This window comes from Mustela putorius, unplaced genomic scaffold (genome assembly GCF_011764305.1).
Source record: "Mustela putorius furo isolate JIRA1106 unplaced genomic scaffold, ASM1176430v1.1 tig00000242_pilon_pilon_pilon, whole genome shotgun sequence".
Taxonomy (NCBI): Eukaryota; Metazoa; Chordata; class Mammalia; order Carnivora; family Mustelidae; genus Mustela; species Mustela putorius.
The window spans coordinates 7179386-7199076 of record NW_025421325.1 but is presented as its reverse complement, the minus strand read 5'-3'; the positions used below and the strand labels follow the sequence as shown (position 1 = coordinate 7199076).

The window sequence follows — 19691 nt, the reverse complement described above, 5'->3', positions numbered from 1 at the left end:
GACCAACTCTAATCACGAAGACAGAGCCTTGGTAGTCTGGCTAGGACATTTGGGGCAGAACGGCCCATCCTGATAGGATTGCTTCAGCCACCCGTCACGTCTCTGCTGACATGAGGGATGCATTAGCAAAGCCTGAACATAATCCGTCATAGACACTTGTTAAAGCCCTTTTTTATTGCCAAAAACCAGCCTTTGGCTCCAACAAGGCTAAAACCTGATTATATTTAAATGTTAAATTTGTAACCACTGCTTCTTGGGAGGCATGAAACACAGCCGTCCTTGTCAGAGGCCCTGGAACCCCGCAGAGCTTTTCCCCTCTGAGCTGCCATGTCAGACTGGGCCCGGCTACTGGCCGGCTACTGGCCTCTGGCCATTTGGGGCCTTCCACACGGGGAACGAACACTCCTCACCTTTGTCTTCTCATAAAGTGGTGCTCGTTGTGTTCAAAACTGTCCTCAGAGACAGCATTGGCTTCTTTTTTGAGATCCAGGCATGTACCACATGAAGGGGAAGAGACCAGCTCATGGCTGCGACATTTCTGTGTGTGGGTCAGGGCTAGTTGTTTTGCCTGGGGTCATGGAAGACTTGTCGCATGTACCCACCTGCTCTCAGGCTCTCTGAGCCTGACTGCCTTCCCTGCTGAGGGTGATGTGATGATATGATGATGATCGTGGCCCTAGATGTAATATTTTATTTCTAATTCCTCCTCACTGCCTCGGAGATGCCACTAGGGGAGCCGATGAGGGGACGTATGTGGGAGTCAGGCACGTGGTGGCCTTGTGGGAAGCCTTTGCTTCCTGGTCTCTGACCTCTGACAGGTGGGCTCCTTCCCATCTCACATTTTATTTTATTTATTTATTTATTTAGTTTTTAAAAAGATTTTGTTTATTTATCTGACAGACAGATTACATGTAGGCAGAGAGGCAGGCAGAGAGAAAGGAGGAAGCAGGCTCCCTGCTGAGCAGAGAGCCCGACGCGGGGCTCGATCCCAGGACCCTGAGATCATGACCTGAGCCGAAGGCAGAGGCTTAACCCACTGAGCCACCCAGGCGCCCCCCCATCTCACATTTTAAATTATTTTTAATTGTCATAACATACATAATGGAAAATTTGCCACCATCACCGTACAGTTCAGTGGTACTGAAGATATCCACATGGTGGTGTGGCCCTTGCTACCATTCACCTCCCGCTCCCTCGCCTCGCCACACCAACATCCTGCACCTGGTCTACACTCACTCACTGTTCTCCCTCCGCCCGCCCCTAGGGCTGCCCTTCCACTTTCTGTCTCTGTGCATTTGTCCACTCTAGTGACCTCAACTACGCGGAGTCATACCCTTTGGGTTCCTGAATCATTTAACTTAGCGTAGTGTCTTCAGGTCGTTTCCTGTGTGAGAATTTCCTTGCTTCTTAAGGCTGAATAATACTCCACTATTTATGTTGTTTATCCATTTATCGCTGATGGACCTTTTGGGTTATTTCCACTTTCTGGCACTTGTGAACAATGCTGCTATGAATGTAAGAGTGCAGATACCTCTCTTCAGCACCCTGCTTTCAATTCTTGTGGGTGAGTTACCCAGAAGTGGGATTGCTGAATCATATGGCAATTCTACCTGAATTTTTTTCTGTTTTCCATAACAGCGGCACCGTTTTATGTGCCCACCAACAGTGTGCCAGGGCTCCAGGTCCTCTGTATCCCTGCCAACACTTGTTATTTTCTGCCCAAGAAATGGTGTTTTAATAATCAAGCAAAAATGACAGGCAGATTTGAAGCTCTTGGAAATAAAAACTGATTATTACAGTGAAGAATCCAGGGTTTGGGTGAATAGCATATAAGACAGAAATTAAGTGAGAATTAATGAATGAGGAGCTAGATTGAAGAAGTTACTAAATTTGAAGCAGAAAGCGATAAAGAGATTAAAAATATGAGGCCAAGGCTAGGATGCTGGTGGTTAATCTGATAAAGGGTAACATATCCCGTTAGAGTGAGAGTGGGCTGCTGACTCAATCTGACCTATTCCAGTTTTCGAATTCCAATCTCATAATAAGGTGTATGGGTGAATCAGTTCTGGTGGCATGTGTAAGAAATGTTTTGAAACACTGTAAAGTACTACACAAATTTAAGGGAGGAGAATTTCCTGGAAAAGACATCTTAAACTAATGAAAACATTGTCTTTTCTGATTTAGAATCTGTACAGAAGCAAGGACAGTGAAAAATCCTTCTTCTTCTAGTCATTTAAACTTTATCTGAAGGGACATAAAAAACCAGATTTATAATCTGTTCTTTCTGTTGTTGCCACGGTGGTGGTTCGAGTGTGTGTGATAGACTTGTAGATTGGAGAGGCAGCAGAGCAGACAGGATTCTGTGAATCCATTTAATGAAGCTATTTGTTAGGTGATAAATAGTAACGACAGGACAATTTTTGTTGCAATCTAAATACTCTTAAATATTGATATTTCAAAGTGATTATCCACTTGTGACTGATATGTTTCTTTCAGTTAGCATAGTATCAGGAAATGGAAGTTGAAATAAGGTACCCCCAAAGAGAGGCTATTTTAGTGAGCGAAAGCCAGGGAGAAGCTGCCAGCCTTCATGGATGTGATGTACAATAGGTCAAAGTCAGGCAGAAGATGCTGATAAGCAAGGAAGTGACAGATCATCCCACGTTCCTGGGACTGCCCAGTTTAGGCCCCCCCGCCCCAAATTAAATATTTTATTTATTTATTTATTTATTTATTTGACAGAGAGAGAGAGAGAGCACACAAGCAGAGGGAGCAGCAGGGAGAGGGAGAAAGAGGAAGAAGCAGGTTCCCCACTGAGTAGGGATCCCTGACCCAGGACTCAATTCTAGGACACTGGAATCATGACCTGAGCTGAAGACAGATATTTAACTGACTGAGCCACCCAAGTGTCGCCTCCCGACCCCCAAAAAATTTTTTTTAAGATTTTATTTATCTATTTAATTTGAGAGAGAGAGAGAGAGAGAGAGAGAATATGCTTGGGGGTGGGGTAGGGGCAGCAGGAGAGAGAGAATCTCAAGCAGACTCAGCGCTGAGTGCTGAGCCCAGTGTGGGGCTTGATCACATGACCACGATGATCGTGACCTGAGCTGAAATCAAGTCAGATGCTTAGCCCAATGCACCACCCAGGTACCCCTAGGTAAAATTGAATTGCTTAATACCCTGAGTGTCATTTCTGAATATTCTGGTAGGGCATTTTTTTTTTCCCCCAGAAGTGCTGGTCCATTGTCAGGTTTTTGAAACGCATTGCCTGTTGTGTTCAGATAGATAGAGGATTTGCTTCAAGAGAAGCTGTGAGTCCACTTCAGGAAAATGTCCATCTTGTATGGGAGTTAGGTGTCTGGGAGGAAAGTGCAAAAAAAAAAAAAAGAAAAAATAATGTAAGTCAGCGTAATGTAAGATGAATAGGAGACATAGGAGAAATAAGGTCCAAATATCTTTGAAAAACAATCTGTTAAAATGTACTGATGTTGCTTTGTAGATTTGGGCCTACCCAGGCATTGCCAAGCTTCTCACCAGCTCCTAGAAGCACCTTGTTCCTTCATCATACTTACTTCACTGCGTCGTTTCGCTTGTGTTGCCCGTCAGTGTAGTGAGCGGCAGGCAATATATGGGCTTTGTTATTGATTGCCTGTCACTGAGCTGTTTCAGAAGCGATGATGATACTTGCTTCAGGGAGTGATATCCAGGGAAACAGAGTAGGCGCAGGGTTGCCGAGGGTTGCTTGGGAAGGTGATGCAGAAAGGGAGAACAGGATGGGCAGTATCGTTTTTTCCTGCTGTATTGGGGGACAGCTTTGGGTAATCTGGGTCTCTACAATTAGAGAGTTACTCGTTTTTTATTATTTCTACTACTTTCCCCTATTTAAACAAAGCATCCAAACAGAATCAGTATGAATAGATAGATGGCTTGATGACAAGCACCTGTACTGAATTCCTGAGTGATTTTTCTGCTATCCACAGCTACTTCATTGTGATATTGGACATTAGGGCATCTTCTTCTTTTTTTTTTTTTAAAGATTTTATTTATTTGTCAGAGACAGAGGGAGAGAGAGCGATCAAGCACAGGCAGACAGACAGGCAGGCAGAGGCAGAGGGAGAAGCTGGCTCCCTGCCGAGCAAGGAGCCCGATGTGGGACTCGATCCCAGGACCCTGGGATCATGACCTGAGCCGAAGGCAGCTGCTTAACCAACTGAGCCACCCAGGCGTAGGGCATCTTCTGACATTCATTCTGTTCCCAGTCTTTCCCTGTAAATGCTGGGAAGACGGAAGGTCAATGCATGGTTTTCCCTCACTTCCAACTGGGATAACCCTTCATTACAGAGACACACTAGAACTACTTCTTTGAGGACAAGGTGGGGTGGGGATTACCCATTTGAACTAACTCTCCATTTTCAATTTGATAGAACCTCTCCTTCAGCCTATAGAGGAAGCTCCCTTTATTTGATTTACTCAGAAGAAAATTCTTAGTTTCTCCTGAAAACATGTGTTTGAGAAGCTGCAAATTCCCAGTAACTCTTTATTCTAATATAATTTCACGCTCCCCACTGGTGATATTTGATAAATAGCTTTATTAGGTTTGATCCAGTGTTCCATTTTTTAAAAGTACTTCCAAACAAAGAGTAGAAATCTGTGTATATCAACTTAAATCATGAACTATGCTTAGTTTGAGCTGCAAGTCGTCATTGAGTTCCTGCAGTATGTGAAAGCATCGAAGCAATTTGTTTCTGAAATAATTAATGATGAAAATAAGGAGTTGATAAATCCTGTGTCATCTGAGTTTCCCTGGGCCTCACTAGCTTGTGAGAACAGAACAATTCCTATCAGCAACTACATGGTATGTTTCTTCTGACCCTCACCCCTCATGTGGAGACCTTGGTCTGAGGGAGGGCTTTTAATGCATGGTCATGAACAGGTCTGTCCCCCACCGCTGTTGCCCCAGCAATGTCTGACATGGCCTCTTCTGGCCCCATGGCCCATGTAGTTGGTGCATCTCACTCCACCCCAGCCCAGCCCCGGAGGCTACACTGCTCACCCTTGTGCCTCAGGGCCCCCACTGTGCCCATGCAAACAGAGAAGAGAAAGCTTCTCTTCTCTGCATCCTTCTGTCACCAGAATGTCCCTGCTCACAGAGGTCCTCGTGAGAAGAACTCCTTTATCTTCCACCCACAACTTCTGTTTCTTCTCCGTGGGTGTTCAGTTACAAGACCCCAAGAATTAGCACAGACCTGCCCCCTGTCCCATACTGCCCTCTCCTCTCTTTCCATGTCTGCTTTTATGACCTTTGATTTCCATGCACTCTAGCTTGAGAGAGTAGACAGGTGGGGTCTGTCTTCGTCTTGGCCACAGCAAGTTGAGGTGTCCGGTGTGTGTGGGTCTGGTGCCCGCAGGTGCAGGAGAGAGACGGGGGGACCCCCGGGCAGAGCACTGGGTGGACAGCTTGGTGTTCTTTGAGAACAGAAGGGGTAAGTGGCAAGGTTGTCATTTCATACCTTGAGAGTTATTAAGACCTTTAGTGTAGGGGCGCCTGGGTGGCTCAGTGGGTTAAGCCTCTGCCTTCAGCTCAGGTCATGATCTCAGGGCCCTGGGATGGAGCCTGGCATCGGGCTCTCTGCTCAGCAGGGAGCCTGCTTCCCCGTGCTCTCTCTCTGCCTCTCTGGCTACTTGTGATCTCTTAAATAAATAAACAAAATCTTTAAAAAAAAAAAAAAGACCTTTAGTGTAGAGTACCACAAAACAAATTCAGTCTCTTTTCCCCCTTGACTCAGGCTCCCGCAGCCCAGCAGCCATTAATGTATCTGTAGGTTTCCTCAGTTGGAGCAATAGGAGATGTGGGAGAGTTGTTTTCAGGTCTCACTACATACCTTGAAAAGCGTACTTTTATCTCTTTCACGGAATCCTTCATCATGGCTTGTTTTCATCGGCACTGCCTCTTTCTCAAGAGCTAAAAACAGAACCAAAAACATTCTGGTTGATTGAAGATTGCGGTTGTTAAAAGAAGGGCTCCGGGTCCTTGGGAATTGGCTTCTACATTCACGGGATACTTGGCTCCGGTGTGACGCCTCCACCCCATTTGTTCCATCTTTGTTTAAAGAAACAGGATAGTCTTTCTCCCTGTTCAGAAAGTAAGCCATTTAAGCAAACTTTATTCTACCCATGAGGCCTACTTATGTGCTCTAAGAGTCAGAAGCCATTGCCCAGATTTTTTTGTCTCTAGGTTTGTAGTGCTACTAAGATATTTTGACCACCAACTCAAAGTGTTTTTGTGAAAGGGGACCCAGTCCTCCTTGGTGAGCCCTTGGGCACTGTGATGTGATTTATAATTAATACATATTTGGTCTACATCTTGTGTCTGGCACAGAGCTCCTAAAACCTTTGGAATTTCCTATGTGACCAGAGGAACAAAGGTGTGTTTGTTATGTTAATGAGGCAACGCAAGGACCCAAATCTAAGGCTGGAGGCTGGTTGCTTGGAGACTGAACCATGTGATCAGAGGGTTAGAACTCAGTCCCACTCCCCTGACCTCCAGGGCAGGGGAGAGGAACTGGAGGTTAAATCTGCTGTCAGTGGTCAGTGATTTAATCAATCATGTCTATGTAATGAAGCCTCCCTAAAGATCGAAGAGGATTGGGTTCAGAACCTTCTGGGCTGTTGCACACATGGAGCTGTGGGGTGAAGGGCACACTCAGAGAAAGCATGGCTCTGCGCCCTTTCCCCACACCCTTCGCTGTGTATCTCTTCCTTCTGACTCTTCCTGAGTTCTCTCCTTTTCTAACAAACCAGTGATCCAGGAAATAAAATGTTTCTCTGAGTTTCCTGAGCCACTGCAGGGAGGTTGTTGGAACCTCTGATTTTAGCAGGTTGGTCAGATGAGGCTGGCGATTGTCTTCTGCAGTGTGTATGTTGCGGGGTAGGGACAGTCTTGTAGGACTGAACCCTTAACCTGTGGGATGCGACACTGTCTCCAGGTAGGTGAGGTCAGAGCTGAGCTGAATTGAAGGACACCCTGCTGGAGCATTGCTTGCTTGTCAGTGTGGGGAGACCCTTCCCCCTCTCCCTAAACCCTATGTTGGAACCGGCGACCAGAGCACCATTAGTCACTGTATTTTGTGAGACGAGGTTTGCATCGTGGAGCGGGTCTTTGCCTTTTCATGCCACTGCAGTCATTCAGTGCCCACGATAAGCCACCATTTCTGGGATTCTAAAACAAACTAATAAAGGAGGTCCTTGCTCTGGTAGCACATTGTACTGAGGAGGCAGACACAGAAGTGATTATGACTGTAGGTGACAGCACGTTGGTAGAGGCTGGTGAGTATAGCAGAGGGAGGCCGTGGCTCTGTTGAAGCAGGAAGCCTTCCTGGAGAGGGAGGTACTGAAGCCAGACTTCATGTGATGACAGGGCATTAGTGAGGAAGGAAAGAGGAACATGGTAGGGGTGAAGTTCACACTGGGCTTAGACCCATTAGGAGGGGAGGTAGTTCATGGAGGTTACAGCACGGAGGACCTGACGTGCTCTGCAGAGTGGGTTCTCCAGAAGAAAGAAGCCCTTGGCAGGTCTTAAGTGACGGGGCGATCCCTGGGGGCTGGTGGGATGGCTGGGTTGGAAGCGGGGAGAGGACGAGTCTGGCCCCGGCTGGGGCTAGGCTGACGGGAGTGGGCATCACAGAGGCCGAACGCAGCCCATGTTGTCCTTCCAGGTACCTGATCCCTTGCAACCACATGATGCTGAGCCAGAGGTGGGCCGTGAAGGAGAGAGACTGCTACTCTGTGTCTGCGGCCAAGCTGCTCGCCCTGACCCCCGTCTGCTGCTCCAGCGGGATCACCCTGACGCTTGGCAACCAGGAGAGGGATTATATTCTCTGGTCGAAGTGGATGCACGATAGTGCAGGTAAAGGATGCCAGGTGCCATTCGTCCTCGGGGTGTGTTTCTTTTTGGGCAAACAGCGTATAATGTCTTGGGTCCCATTTTTATGAATCCCTGGGTGGTTGGTGGTTTTCTTCTGTGTCTGGAGTTATAGCCACTTTGTAATCAATGTGCATTGAGATGCCCACCAGTCCCCAGGTCAGTGTTCCCAGACTTTTATTTTAACTGGGCTTCCTGGTGGCCTCCTCAGAGTATGGATACAGAAACATGTACCAGCAGGTCTTTTTAAACAGAATTGGGGTAGGGCTGTGGAGATGGTTCTACCTAAGATTTTAATTTCCCAAATGACTCATTTGTGGATGCTTGCCTGCCAACAACATATCATTGTAAAACTTAAAATTTGTGAGATGAGGGACACCTGGGTGGCTCAGTCATTAAGCATCCGCCTTCAGCCCAGGTCATGATCTCATGGTCCTGGGATCGAGCCCTGCATCTGACTGGCTCCCTGCTCCACGGGAAGTCTGCTTCTCCCTCTCCCACTTGTGTTCCCTCTTTTGCTGTCTTTCTCTTTCTGTTAAATAAATAAAACCTTAAAAGAAATTTTCAGATGGCAGCAGTATCTGATTCATTTGATTAACCCACAGTGGGCTTTTTAAAAAAAAAAAAAAATAACACAAATATTCTGGTTTTTAAAAATAGGAGTTATAGTACTTGTGCTGTTTGCCAGCTACAGTTGATCTTATGCAAGTAAACCTTAATTGGTCACCTGGATCAGCTGGTCCCTCAGGCAGGCAGCTGTAACGAAGCGGGATTTGTTCACGCTTAGAGGTCAGAAGGCTGTTTCAGTTGAGGGAGGTTCTGCCTGACCTGTGACCGCTAGGAAAGAGTCCAGCTCTGGGACTGACCCCAGTGTTTCCAGTTTGTATTATGATGTCCCCCCAAACAATGTCATCCTGTCTACCCAGATACCGTCCTGTCCGATAAAGCATATTTCGTTTAAGAGTGGGCCCCTTGACTAAGAAAATATCAGGGTGTTTGGTGTCAGTGTAATTGTTACAAATTAAGGTTGTCACACTGATTCTTTAAATAAAGGTACAGTGTGTCATGGAAATTAATAATTTATGTGACGGGGAACAAGTTGTATTTTAAAGATATTGTCCTCTTAGGTAGCTAGTACAGATATCTTCTATTTTCCCACCAGTAGTGAGCTTTTAGAACCTATTTGAAAATTGATGTCTTTTTTATTTACTAAGAAAGTTGTTTCAAGAATGATTCTGGGGCTGACCTTGCTGCAGAATTTGAAATTTAAGTTAAGCAGACAGTTGCCGAGTGCCCCCAAGTTTGGCCACGTTCTTTCCTTAATCTTGTGAAGAAAGTAGTGCTTCCATTTTACAGATGAAAAAACATACTCAGAGGAAGTGACTCGTCCAGGGTTCACAGCTGATAGGTCTTCTGATCCCCAATTCCACGATCTTTTGGGTTGCTTTCCAGGGCATGGGTGCCCTAATGGATGGATGGTTGCATAGGCAGGCGGGTAGACAGGTCATGTCATCTCCAATTCTGGCCCCACCTCCTAGAGATTTAGATGACAAAGAGACAAAGATGCTTGCAAATGTGCGGCATCCAGTGAAGTGAGCCCAGAGGCTGCCCTCAAACAGATCTTCTGTCTCTGAGCCTCAATGTCTTTGTCTGTAAATGGGGTAAATGCTATCTGCCATAGAAGGCTGTCGGGAGGAGCAGTTAGTGTTGGTAAAGCACCTGCCATAGGAGAAATGGTGGAGTTCTAGGTCTCCTCTGGCTGTGCTGAGGGTAGGGGTTCTGTTCCCAGCATTCTTTCTTCCTTTTTTTTTTTCTTTGAAGATTATTTATTTGTTTATAGAGAGCATGATGGGGGGAGGGTCAGAAGAAGAATGAGGGAGAGAGAGAATCTCAAGCAAATGCAGACCTTGATCCCAAGACCCTGAAATCATGACCCGAGCTGAAATCAAGAGTTGGAAGCTTAACCAATTGAGCCACCCAGGCATCCCCTTAGCGTTCTTTCTTAAAAACAAATAATTTTTATTATTATTATTATTCAGGAATCATTTAATCAGAAATTATTAGAACTAAAGTAACTGGTGAGACAGAATCTTAGCACCCGAGTAAGTCCTACCTGAGTCCCCTGCCTGTGTCGCCTCAACTCTAGTAAGGGCAAGAGAGGGACTCATTCTGATGTGTCTGTGCCTCCCATGGCAGGGACTGCCGAGCAGCCACCGGCCGAGGTGTTCTCTCCATCGGCCTGCATCGTGGAGTACGGCAAAGCCCTGGACGTCAGCTATCTGCAGTACCTGTGGGAGGCCCACGCCAACATCCTCTGTTGCATGAGGGACTGCCGAGCCTGGTCCGCCCTGTATGACGGAGAATCTCCAGACCCTGAGACCTTTTGCCAGGGTCTGACAGAGGACAGTGCTCTCACCCCCACCTATCCGGTGTTCCGGCTCCCGCAGCAGCTCCCCAGGAAGACCGGCCCCGCGCTGGCTCCAAGAAAGGACAAGAGCCAGACGGAATTGGAGTGGGATGATAGCTACGACACGGGCATCTCCTCGGGGGCAGACGTGGGTTCCCCTGGGCCTTTGGATGATCTGGAGAATTCAGGCCTGCCGGCACCTGTCGATCCCCCCAAACACATCCAGGAGATGAAGAAGAACGCCATCCTGCTCTTCAAAGGGTCCTACATCGAGGAGTCTGACTTTCAGGATGATGTGATGGTGTACAGGCTATGTGCTGAGAAGGACGCTGAGGACACGAGGGATTCCCAGGAGGGGAGCGTGAGGCCCTCCAGCCCAGCCCAGACTGATGATCAGGGCCCCCCCCTGAGCAACGGCCCCCTGCCCCGTGCTCGGTCAGAAACAGACTCAGAGGAGGAACAGAACAGGGACAGTTCAGACCCATTTCAAAAGGTATCCGAGGGAACAAAACAAGAAGACGAGCCTGAGACAGCCCTAGAATCGAACTCTGAGTCAGCGCCTCCCCTCTCCGAGGCGGAACACAATTCAGACCCAATGGAGGTGAACCTGGGGGCTGACGATTTCATTGCCCAGTATGACCAAATCATTAAGGAACTGGATTCTGGCACTGAGGGCTCGATAGAACAGAAGTTCCCCTCCCCTGATCTCTTGACTCTCTCGAAAGAGCACGAGGGGAAGGAAGAAGAGAGCGAAGGAGAAAAGGAGGAAGCAGAAGAGGGGAAGAAGGCCCTGGAAGAGGAAGAGGATGACTTTGATTCTTTTATAGCAGAAACCCCCACCACGGATACCGTGCCATCCCCGTTTGGGGCGAGAGATGAGCCTGCCTTTGCCAGTCACCGTCCTGTGAGGACTCAGAGCACCCCATTCACAGGTGATGATCTCGAATTGCTTTCTGAGTTCTGCTTTTGAAAATACGGGCAGGTATCATGACAGGAAAGGGAAGTAGGGGGAGGGAAGGAGCATTATCCGTTTTCTTAACAGAGGGGTCCAAGTATTTCTGTGAAGAGCAGAGAGGGGTGGTTTCATTTTCAATCATTTTATCCTGTCATTCTAGCAGTCTCCCTCTTCCCCTCCCCCCCCAGCCAATCAAAGGATATATTACACCGTCGAGTAACTACTTCCCATGATACTTGTGTGATAAAGTAAGGGGACCGATGAAACCGCACCAAAAAAATCCAGTCTCATTATTTAATAGCCTCATTTTCTTTAGTTTAATTACTTTTTGTCCACAACGTGTGTTTTTGGATGTATTGAAGAAATGGTGGTGGTTTCCCTCACGAGAATGTAACTGCAGGAAGGTGCGGGGGTTGGGTTGTTCTCGGCACTCCGTTCTCTGCACCTGCTGAGTCAATGTCGCTGTGTACACACATCAGAGACCATGGGCATTAATTACACCTTTGCTTCAGAGCTCGTTTCGGATCATCACAGAACCTTTACCCCCAAATAAGCAGACTAGACCCAGGTAAACCTGTAACTCTGGGGGAGAATGGGCATGTCCAGTGACACACCCCCAACAACAGGGAGCAATCATATGAGAGCCGAGGGCCTAGGACAGGATAAGTGGATCGAGTTGAGGAATTGATAGAAAACATCCTGAAATAGTAGCTAGTAAAATCCGAATCTGCCTCCCAGAGGGAACTGGAGGGGAGTGTTTATCAACCACAGGGAAGGCTGGGGCAGGACCCCTGAACAGTGTTCAGGCAGCGAGGAGAGGTCCCATTAGGAGCTGACCTCACAGAGGGATAGGCCGTGACTTTGGAGTCGGGCCTGTGGGGGGATCCTGGCTCTAGCACTTGCAGCTGTGAGGTCCCGAACCCTCCAATTGCTCCTGTGGGGCCTAAATGGGCTCGTGGGCGCAGGAGTGTGTGTGTATTATAATTCCCCTCGCCACCTCTGCTGAGGCTTGCATTTCCCTGGCAGGCCGCCAGCAGCTGGGTGAGTCTATCCTAGGCTCCACCTGCTTGGGTCACCCCAAAGAGGAAAAACCATGTTATCTTCTGGTCCGGCCGGGAAGGCTTAATGTGATTTCAAGTAGCTCTTACCCCTCCTCCAGGATTTATTCATCTATTTACTGGTGCCTGACAATTTGTTTAAAGAAGGAGAAAGCTTTTAATCCCACAATGAAAAGGCTTGAGGTTCTAGTTGAGGTAACATTTCAGTGTGAATGGGTTTTAATTAAAATCCAATCAGTCAGTCCATCATAGTAAGAAGGATTAGATAATCTCAGTTTTCCCAGGCGGTGGGGGAAGCGGAGGGGAGGGGGCAGGAGGGCACTGGCTGCCTGAAGGAGGGGCAGAGAGCTTAGTGTGGGGGAAAGGACACTAGTCCCCCCATTTTGCCTGGGGCCTGCCCTCTTGACTCTGACCAGGTGGATATCCCCACTTTGCAGTTGCTCTCCCGGAAGGAGATACCAGGAAATCCCAGCTTTCTTAGAGAGGAGCTTCAGCCCTGGGAAATATGTGAGGAAACAATGTCTAGTGTAGGGCAAGAAGTAAAAGCCAATATAACACCTTATTAAATAATACCAATATTTTGTATAGGATACACAGGAGAACCAACACAATGTAATGGTTTTTGATACATAGAGGTAATTTTAACTAAAATTTTGCTTTTTTTTTCCTCCTTTGGAATTCATACACAGCTTTAGGAAAACATCTTTCCTCCTAATTTTGTAGTTTTGCAACTTCTGAGTGTTCTGTAGCAGTAGTCTTAACTTCCATCCCTCCATGGGATCCTGATTTCCCCTGAAATGAATTCACTGCTCAGCAAAATCAAAGCATTCCATTTCATTTATCTAATTACTTTATCTGTGCATTCAGTAACATTTGATTTATCTCCTAATACTTGGCAGGTTCTAGGCAAGATGCTAAAGACAGAAAAGTGAAGGAATTCCCAGGCTTTCAGAGGAGGCATTGACCAAGAACTGTACTCACTTAGAAATGCATTATTAGTGATTGTCTGCCACGCTCTAGGGGAGCCCCGAGCGGGGGTATGGGAAGGACTTCCCGGAGAAGGGGCACAAGCGGGGGACAGGAACTGCCACGTAAAAATGGCCGGGAAGGAGTGCCCTGGGCAGAGGAGACAAGGGTCAGAAGATGAAGGAGCCTGGCCATGTGGGCATGGGTGTGTCAGATGAGGCAGTGAGGTGTTTGAGACGGGAAGCCAAAAAGCTCTGGAAGTGAGGTGGGGCTGGCGGTGGGGAGGTCTTTGGGCTAAGCTGAGTAACTCGCCGTGTCAGCCTGGGAGTGTTGCAGTTGGCAAGTGACGAGACTGGTCTGTGTGTGCAAGGCCACCTGGAGCTCCCTGCACGGGGTGAGGTGCTGTCAGAAGAGCAGGTGGGAGACATTTATCACTGGATCAGAATTCAGAATGCCCTAGTGCTTTGTTCCTGGGAACATGTCACGGGCTGTATGCACATCTGTGTGCCAAGACATATGTACAAAGATGTTCACTGCAGTGTTGTTTATGATAGAAAAAGATTGGAAACAACCCACATGGCCACTAGGAGGAGACCATTTGAATAATGTACCCAAGGCAACCGAATAGCTTGTGGCCTTGAGATGAAGGTGACAGGTTGCTCCATGCTAGAGGGAATGCAAGAGGCAGAGCAGTGTGGGGAGAGTGTTGTCTTTTGGTCAGGTAAAACCCCCAAACCAACCAGGACAGACAGACAGACAGACACACACACACACACACACACACACAAGGTGGGGAGTCTGCTTGTCCTAGAAGAGTTGAAGGAGGAGAAATGGGCTGTCCAGCCCCAAATAGCTGTGGCTTTCTGAGTTGTAGCTGAGTTTTTTCTGATTTTCAGCTGCTTATGAGTTTCCCCTAGCAACTGTTTGTTGCTAAGCAGTTTTTTTTTTGAAGTGCTAGAAATCAACTGAGACTAAAAGGGGAAACTGAAAGGGTTTCACGTATGTTTCTTATTGCACATGGTAAAAAATTGTAATTAATGTCATTAGTGCATTATGACAGTCGCTGGCCTTGACCTAATGATCTGTTGTGCAAGGGAGCTGGGGTTGCCTCTCACTCTCCACAGGGGGCTGGGTGGATGTCCCTGCCTGAAGGAGCGGCAGACTGGAGCTGGTCTGTCCTGGCCCTGTGCACTCAGTCGGCTTCCTGTGAGCAGGTGGCCCCCGACGGTGGCATTGGGCCATGGGAGGGCAGTTGTGGGCTCACGTCAAAGACGTGTTTATGGGAGATTCTGCCCACCTGAAATGACTTAGGTCACCCATCCTTGCTCCCTCTGGAGGGAAACAGAGCCTGAGCCAGGGACTGCAGGGGCGTCGGGGTGGGGTAAGGGGGTTGGGGGTTGGGATAAGATAGGAAAGGCTGGGCGGAGTAGAGGAGGGCAGCTGCCTTCTCCCTCTCCATCTATCTGGCCAGCTTGAACTGTGATGTCTTAAGAAGAGATACCAGTGACATTTCTGGGGGTTTTGCTGAAGCCCCATGAAGTTGCTTGCAAAGTGGGATCTAATTCCGTTTCTGGCTGCACTGCGTTCGACAGAGCCTCCCAGCTGTGTTCTGTGAGCAAGGCCTCTGCCAATGCTCTCTATTTGAAGAGGTCACTGAACGCCCGTGTTGTGCGATGGGACCCAGGAGCTCTGTCCTGTCCCAGAGGTGGGGAAGTTGAGGCTAATGTAAACACACAAGGGGCTGGTCCCTTTTTTGTTCGAGTCCCCTATAGAAACACCCTCTGTCATGGCAGCGATGGGAGTCTTGCCCTTGTCTGCTACTTGGTTGGACGGGTAAGGGTTTAAGATTGGTGTTGCTGTTCCTTGAGGATGTCTTCTGTTTTCTTGTAAAGGGTTTTACTCTCTCACACCACCAAGGCTTCCGAATGAAGCATCTTGTGGTGAAGTACGTTTTTGTTGAACTCGTATTAATGTTGGTGACATCTTCACAAGGCACATTTATTCATCAAGGGGGATGTGCTTTTGTTAGAAATATGCCATGGTTTCCAGGCACCATCCATAGCCCTGCTGGGGGAAATACAGAATACTCCTTCATTTTGTTTAATGGATCACTTTTATGGTAAAAATGGAAAACATCTTCAAGTCATTTGTTAACGCCAGATTAATTTTTTTGATTTTTCACTGTCTTCAATGAATTCCAACATAAAGCATATTAATTTTCTAGTGATCCAAATTGATCAAAGTTCCTTTTGCCTAATTATTTATGAGTGGCTTTTGTAGTCCTATAGCTTTTCTTTCTTGAGGAACCTATGACACCTCAAACTTTACCTTCTGAAAGTTGAGTAAAGTTACGGCCTAGGCCTCATTCAGCCCTGGCTTGTCCCTTCCTCCTGTTCTTCTGCCTTGTGATATTTGATGAGACAGAATCTTTCTCCTGGCACTCACTGGAGACAGACAGTCCCTGCCGATGGTGTACTGTTTACGGTGCTGCTGTTTTGTATCATACTTCTATGTGTTTGGTGTTATTTACTAACATAAAGACTTTTTCTGTTACTAAAACATACATACACACAGCACCCCAGTGCGTGTCCTCCTGTGGTGAGGAGCACCATGTCTTCGAGTTTGCCAGTCCCCGGAGAGCCAGCAGCAGGACAGAGAAGTAGGCTTTAATTTCCAAAATGAAATTACTTGTCCTCCAGCCTTTGTCAAGGGTTGTGATAATTTCCCAAGTATCCAAGCTGCTCGTGGAGTGAAACTAGCAGCTCCCATGCGTGTGTGTCTGCTTTCTCTTGCTGGGGGTGATTTGTTCTGGGTTCCGGGTTGCATCGGGACACGCTGGGGTGCCCCCTCGGTGGCTGGGTCTGATCTGCACCCGGCAGGCCCGCGGTTGGGAGCCAGCCAAGCGGCTCCTAAGCTGCGGAGGCAAGATGTCCCCGGGGCCAGGCCAGCCCTGAGGCCGAGCGCTCCTCCTGCAGGCCCCTTCATCAGCGTGGTTTTGTCGAAGCTGGAGAACATGCTGGAGAACTCTCTCCATGTTAACTTGCTGCTCATCGGGATCATCACGCAGCTGGCCAGCTACCCCCAGCCACTCCTGCGCTCCTTTCTGCTCAACACCAACATGGTCTTCCAGCCGAGTGTGCGTTCTCTCTACCAGGTAGGTCGCTGAGCCCACGCCCACCCCGTCAGCATCTCTGGGGGGCGTAAGCGGGGTGCCTCCCTCTGGTCCTCCGGCCTCGGGCTGTTTCTCTCACTTGCCTCCTGTTCTGCTTCATTTGCTCTCCTTCCCCGTCCTAGTATGCTGGTTGTGTCGATTATTTGAGACAGATTGCAAAGCCCTGTTGAGTCTGAGGTTTGGAAGGTGCCCCACCACGAACACCCAGGCCCGTTAAAAGCAAGCAAACGCCTAATATCCTAAAAGTCCCTGTGGCGAGGGCTGCCCCTGAGGGATGCATTGGAAGCCGAGGCTGGAATTCCACTGTGCAGTATTGACATCGTTAAGTGTCGTGTGTGACAGGTCCTCGCATCGGTGAAAAACAAGATCGAGCAGTTTGCTTCCGTGGAGAGAGACTTCCCAGGGCTCCTCATACAAGCCCAGCAGTATCTGCTCTTCCGAGTGGACATGTCTGACTTGACCCCCGAGTCGCTAACCAAAGGTAAGCCAGAGGGCTCCCCTGGGTCTCTTCTCCGGCTCTTCCTCCATGTCCCCTACCTCCTTCCTGAATGGGGTCCGCAGACGCCATCCTGGCTCCTGGGCCTTCCGAGCCTCTAAATACGTTTTCCTGTTTACCTGACAGTGAGGGGCTTCCCCCAAGTGTCCTTCCACCTCGAGAGAGATCCCCTCTGCATGCTGCTGGCCTGCTCCTGCCAGGAGGGCTTCATAGGGCTTTGGTCTCCCGCCCCAACGGTGGGTTGGGGAAGGAGTGCTGTGTGCTGTCGCTTGGCTAGAATAAAGACCGTGGCACATGTGGGCTAGCAAGAGGCATTATGGTCACACTCAGAACCATATTTTGGCCGATCCTACCCTGAGGAGGGCATCAGTTCTCTTTATTATGTTTTCAGAGACTCTCAGGCCCCAAATAAATGTGCTTGAGGGCTCTAGAAGGTAGAAACTATTCACCTGGACTTGGGAGAAGTCAAGTTTATGCTCAACTAATAATTTCCCAGTGCGCCTTTCCATCACCTCTAGAGGGCCCGGGGGAGAGTGGTGGTTGGTACCAAGCAGAGAGCCTGGAGCTGTCCTGCGGGCTGGCCAGGCCAGGGGGCACCTCTGGTTTGCCTCAGTTAAGTGCTGGCTGGGCAGATTTGGTGCCTAATTGTCTTCTGAGCCTCAGCTTAAGCCAAATTGAGGGCAAACTAGAAATGCCCAGTATTGGCTGGCTTTTGCTTGTCCCCATACAGACACACCAGCCTTGTGGCAGGTGAACAGTGGGGACCGTGGGGCTCTGGGTCCCAGGCTAAAGGCATGTGATCAGAAACAAGATTGAGAGTGAGAAGCAGAATGTAACTTAGGGCCAGTTTTAAATCTATAGAGGAAGCTGAAAAGATCCCAGCTCTAGTGGCTCTAGTGGCTTGACCTTGTCTCTTGACCTTGTCTGCAGCTGTTTGATCTTGGTCACTGGGCCTCCCTGGGTCCTCCTGTTCCTTGACTTTTAAATGAAGGATTTATTTTCCATCTCCAGTCCTTTCTGGCTGTGAAGAGCCTTCAGGGCATTGCAAGGCAGATCTTGAAAGGAAGGTGGGCCTGGGCCAGCTGGAAGATGAGGGGGCAGGCTTTAAGGTCCAGGCTCTCAGAGAAGAGCAGGCCTGGCCAGACCATTCACGGAGGGGGAGGAGCCCCCACATCTCCGTGGAAAAGTGGACTCTGGGCCCCATGTGGCCTCTCCTAGCTCATGGATGGCTGGTCTGTTAGCGATGTTCCTCTTGAACCCAGAGCTTGCTGCGGTCACTCACTGTGGGGGAGTTAGCTTTCGTGCATAACAAACCAGGACAACTACTCAGTGGCTTTAAAGGATGCCATTTATGGGGGCTCCTGAGTCTGTGCGCATGGTGACCCGGGGGTTCTGATCAGGACGGGGAGGGGGGGGGGCTTGGCGGGTTTTGGCTGGACTTACATTTTGCCTGTGGTGGGTGTCTGGGTGTCTGGGATGGCCTGACTCACAGCGGGGGTAGCCGGCTGGACTGATGGGGATGGTGGAGGTCTGTATTTCTCCTCATCCACGAGGTTAGACAGGGCTTGTTGACCTCGTGGCTGTAGGGTTGCAAGAGCCAGAGCAGGAGTGGTCAAAATCTTCTGAGGCTCTGTCCTGGGCCCCACCCAGCAAGGTCAAATTTGCTGCATTCTTTTGGCCAAGGCAGGTCATTGGGCGAGCCTGGGTTCAAGAATGGAGCAAACCGTCCACCTCTCGATGGGAAGAACTGTAAGAATTGTGGCCATTTTTGCAGTCGGTGGACAGAAGGTGACACGACTCTCCTTATATTACACTCCGCATTTGCTATTCATTCGTAATTTTCAGTTTGTTAATTGCTTCCCTAAACAGTTTTATTTTCAAATCGCACTGTGGAGTGGGCCAGGAAGGTACTGTTGGCTTCATTTTCGGATAAGGCAGCTGAAATTAGAGGCCTGGAGTAGTCAGCCGGGGCACAAAGCTCAGGTGCCTGAGAGTGGCCTGCCCGGCGTGCGGAGCAGAGGGCACAGACGCCGACGGGCTTCCCAGGCTCTCCTTGACGCACGCCTTCTGGGTGAGAAGTGAAGGGGTGACAGTGGCGGGGATTGCTCACGCTTGGCGCTCTGTCCTGGCTTCCAACGGTCTCATGACAGTAGCTGCCAGGTAGGTGCCCAGGGGAACGTGAACTCGTTCCTGCCACGTGTGGTTATCAAATTAGTCAGCCAGGGTTGACGCTTCCTCAGGTCTGTGATGTTCAGGGGGCTCTGACTTGTGAGAAGCTTCCCTCGGGGAAGAAGACTTTGCTTTATGTTCAGGTGAACCTTCTAACTTCGCTCACATTCCCAGAGTGGCCCCTCCTCTCAACTTTAAAAATCTCTAAACTCTCGGAATGAGGGAGTTGTCTGTCCCCTGGCCCAGGGCTGACCACTGAAGCATTGTGATATGACTGCCTGGAGGTGAGTTGAATCCAGGAGCATGCTTGAGAGTTCTGGTAATGGGCCAGATATTGGGGTTCGTACTGTCGGGGAGCTGTGGGCTCTGACACTGGATGGGGGATGAGTGCCAAATGGATTTCTTGCCTCACTTTGAAATCTTGCTAGTATTCATCTTGAGAACCCTCTGTTGCAGCTTTTCAGACCCAGGGCAACATTTGAGAAAACGACTCCCGATTTGGACATTGATTTATACTTCCCTTCTTCCCTGCCTTTTTCTTCAGGTG

The 19691-nt window shown here is 48.8% G+C and overlaps 1 protein-coding gene across 4 annotated transcripts in view; it reads left to right on the top strand.

The window, feature by feature from the left end:
* The window catches only part of FHIP1A (FHF complex subunit HOOK interacting protein 1A), a 235322-nt gene that overhangs the window by 204389 nt on the left and 11242 nt on the right, over positions 1-19691 (top strand). For all 4 annotated transcript variants that reach the window (XM_004758060.3, XM_013059168.2, XM_004758057.3 and 1 more), the window contains 4 exons: positions 7716-7906; positions 10118-11260; positions 16283-16461; positions 16822-16960. In XM_004758060.3, coding sequence (XP_004758117.1) covers positions 7716-7906; positions 10118-11260; positions 16283-16461; positions 16822-16960 — 1652 coding nt within the window. The remainder of the gene's footprint in view (positions 1-7715; positions 7907-10117; positions 11261-16282; positions 16462-16821; positions 16961-19691) is intronic.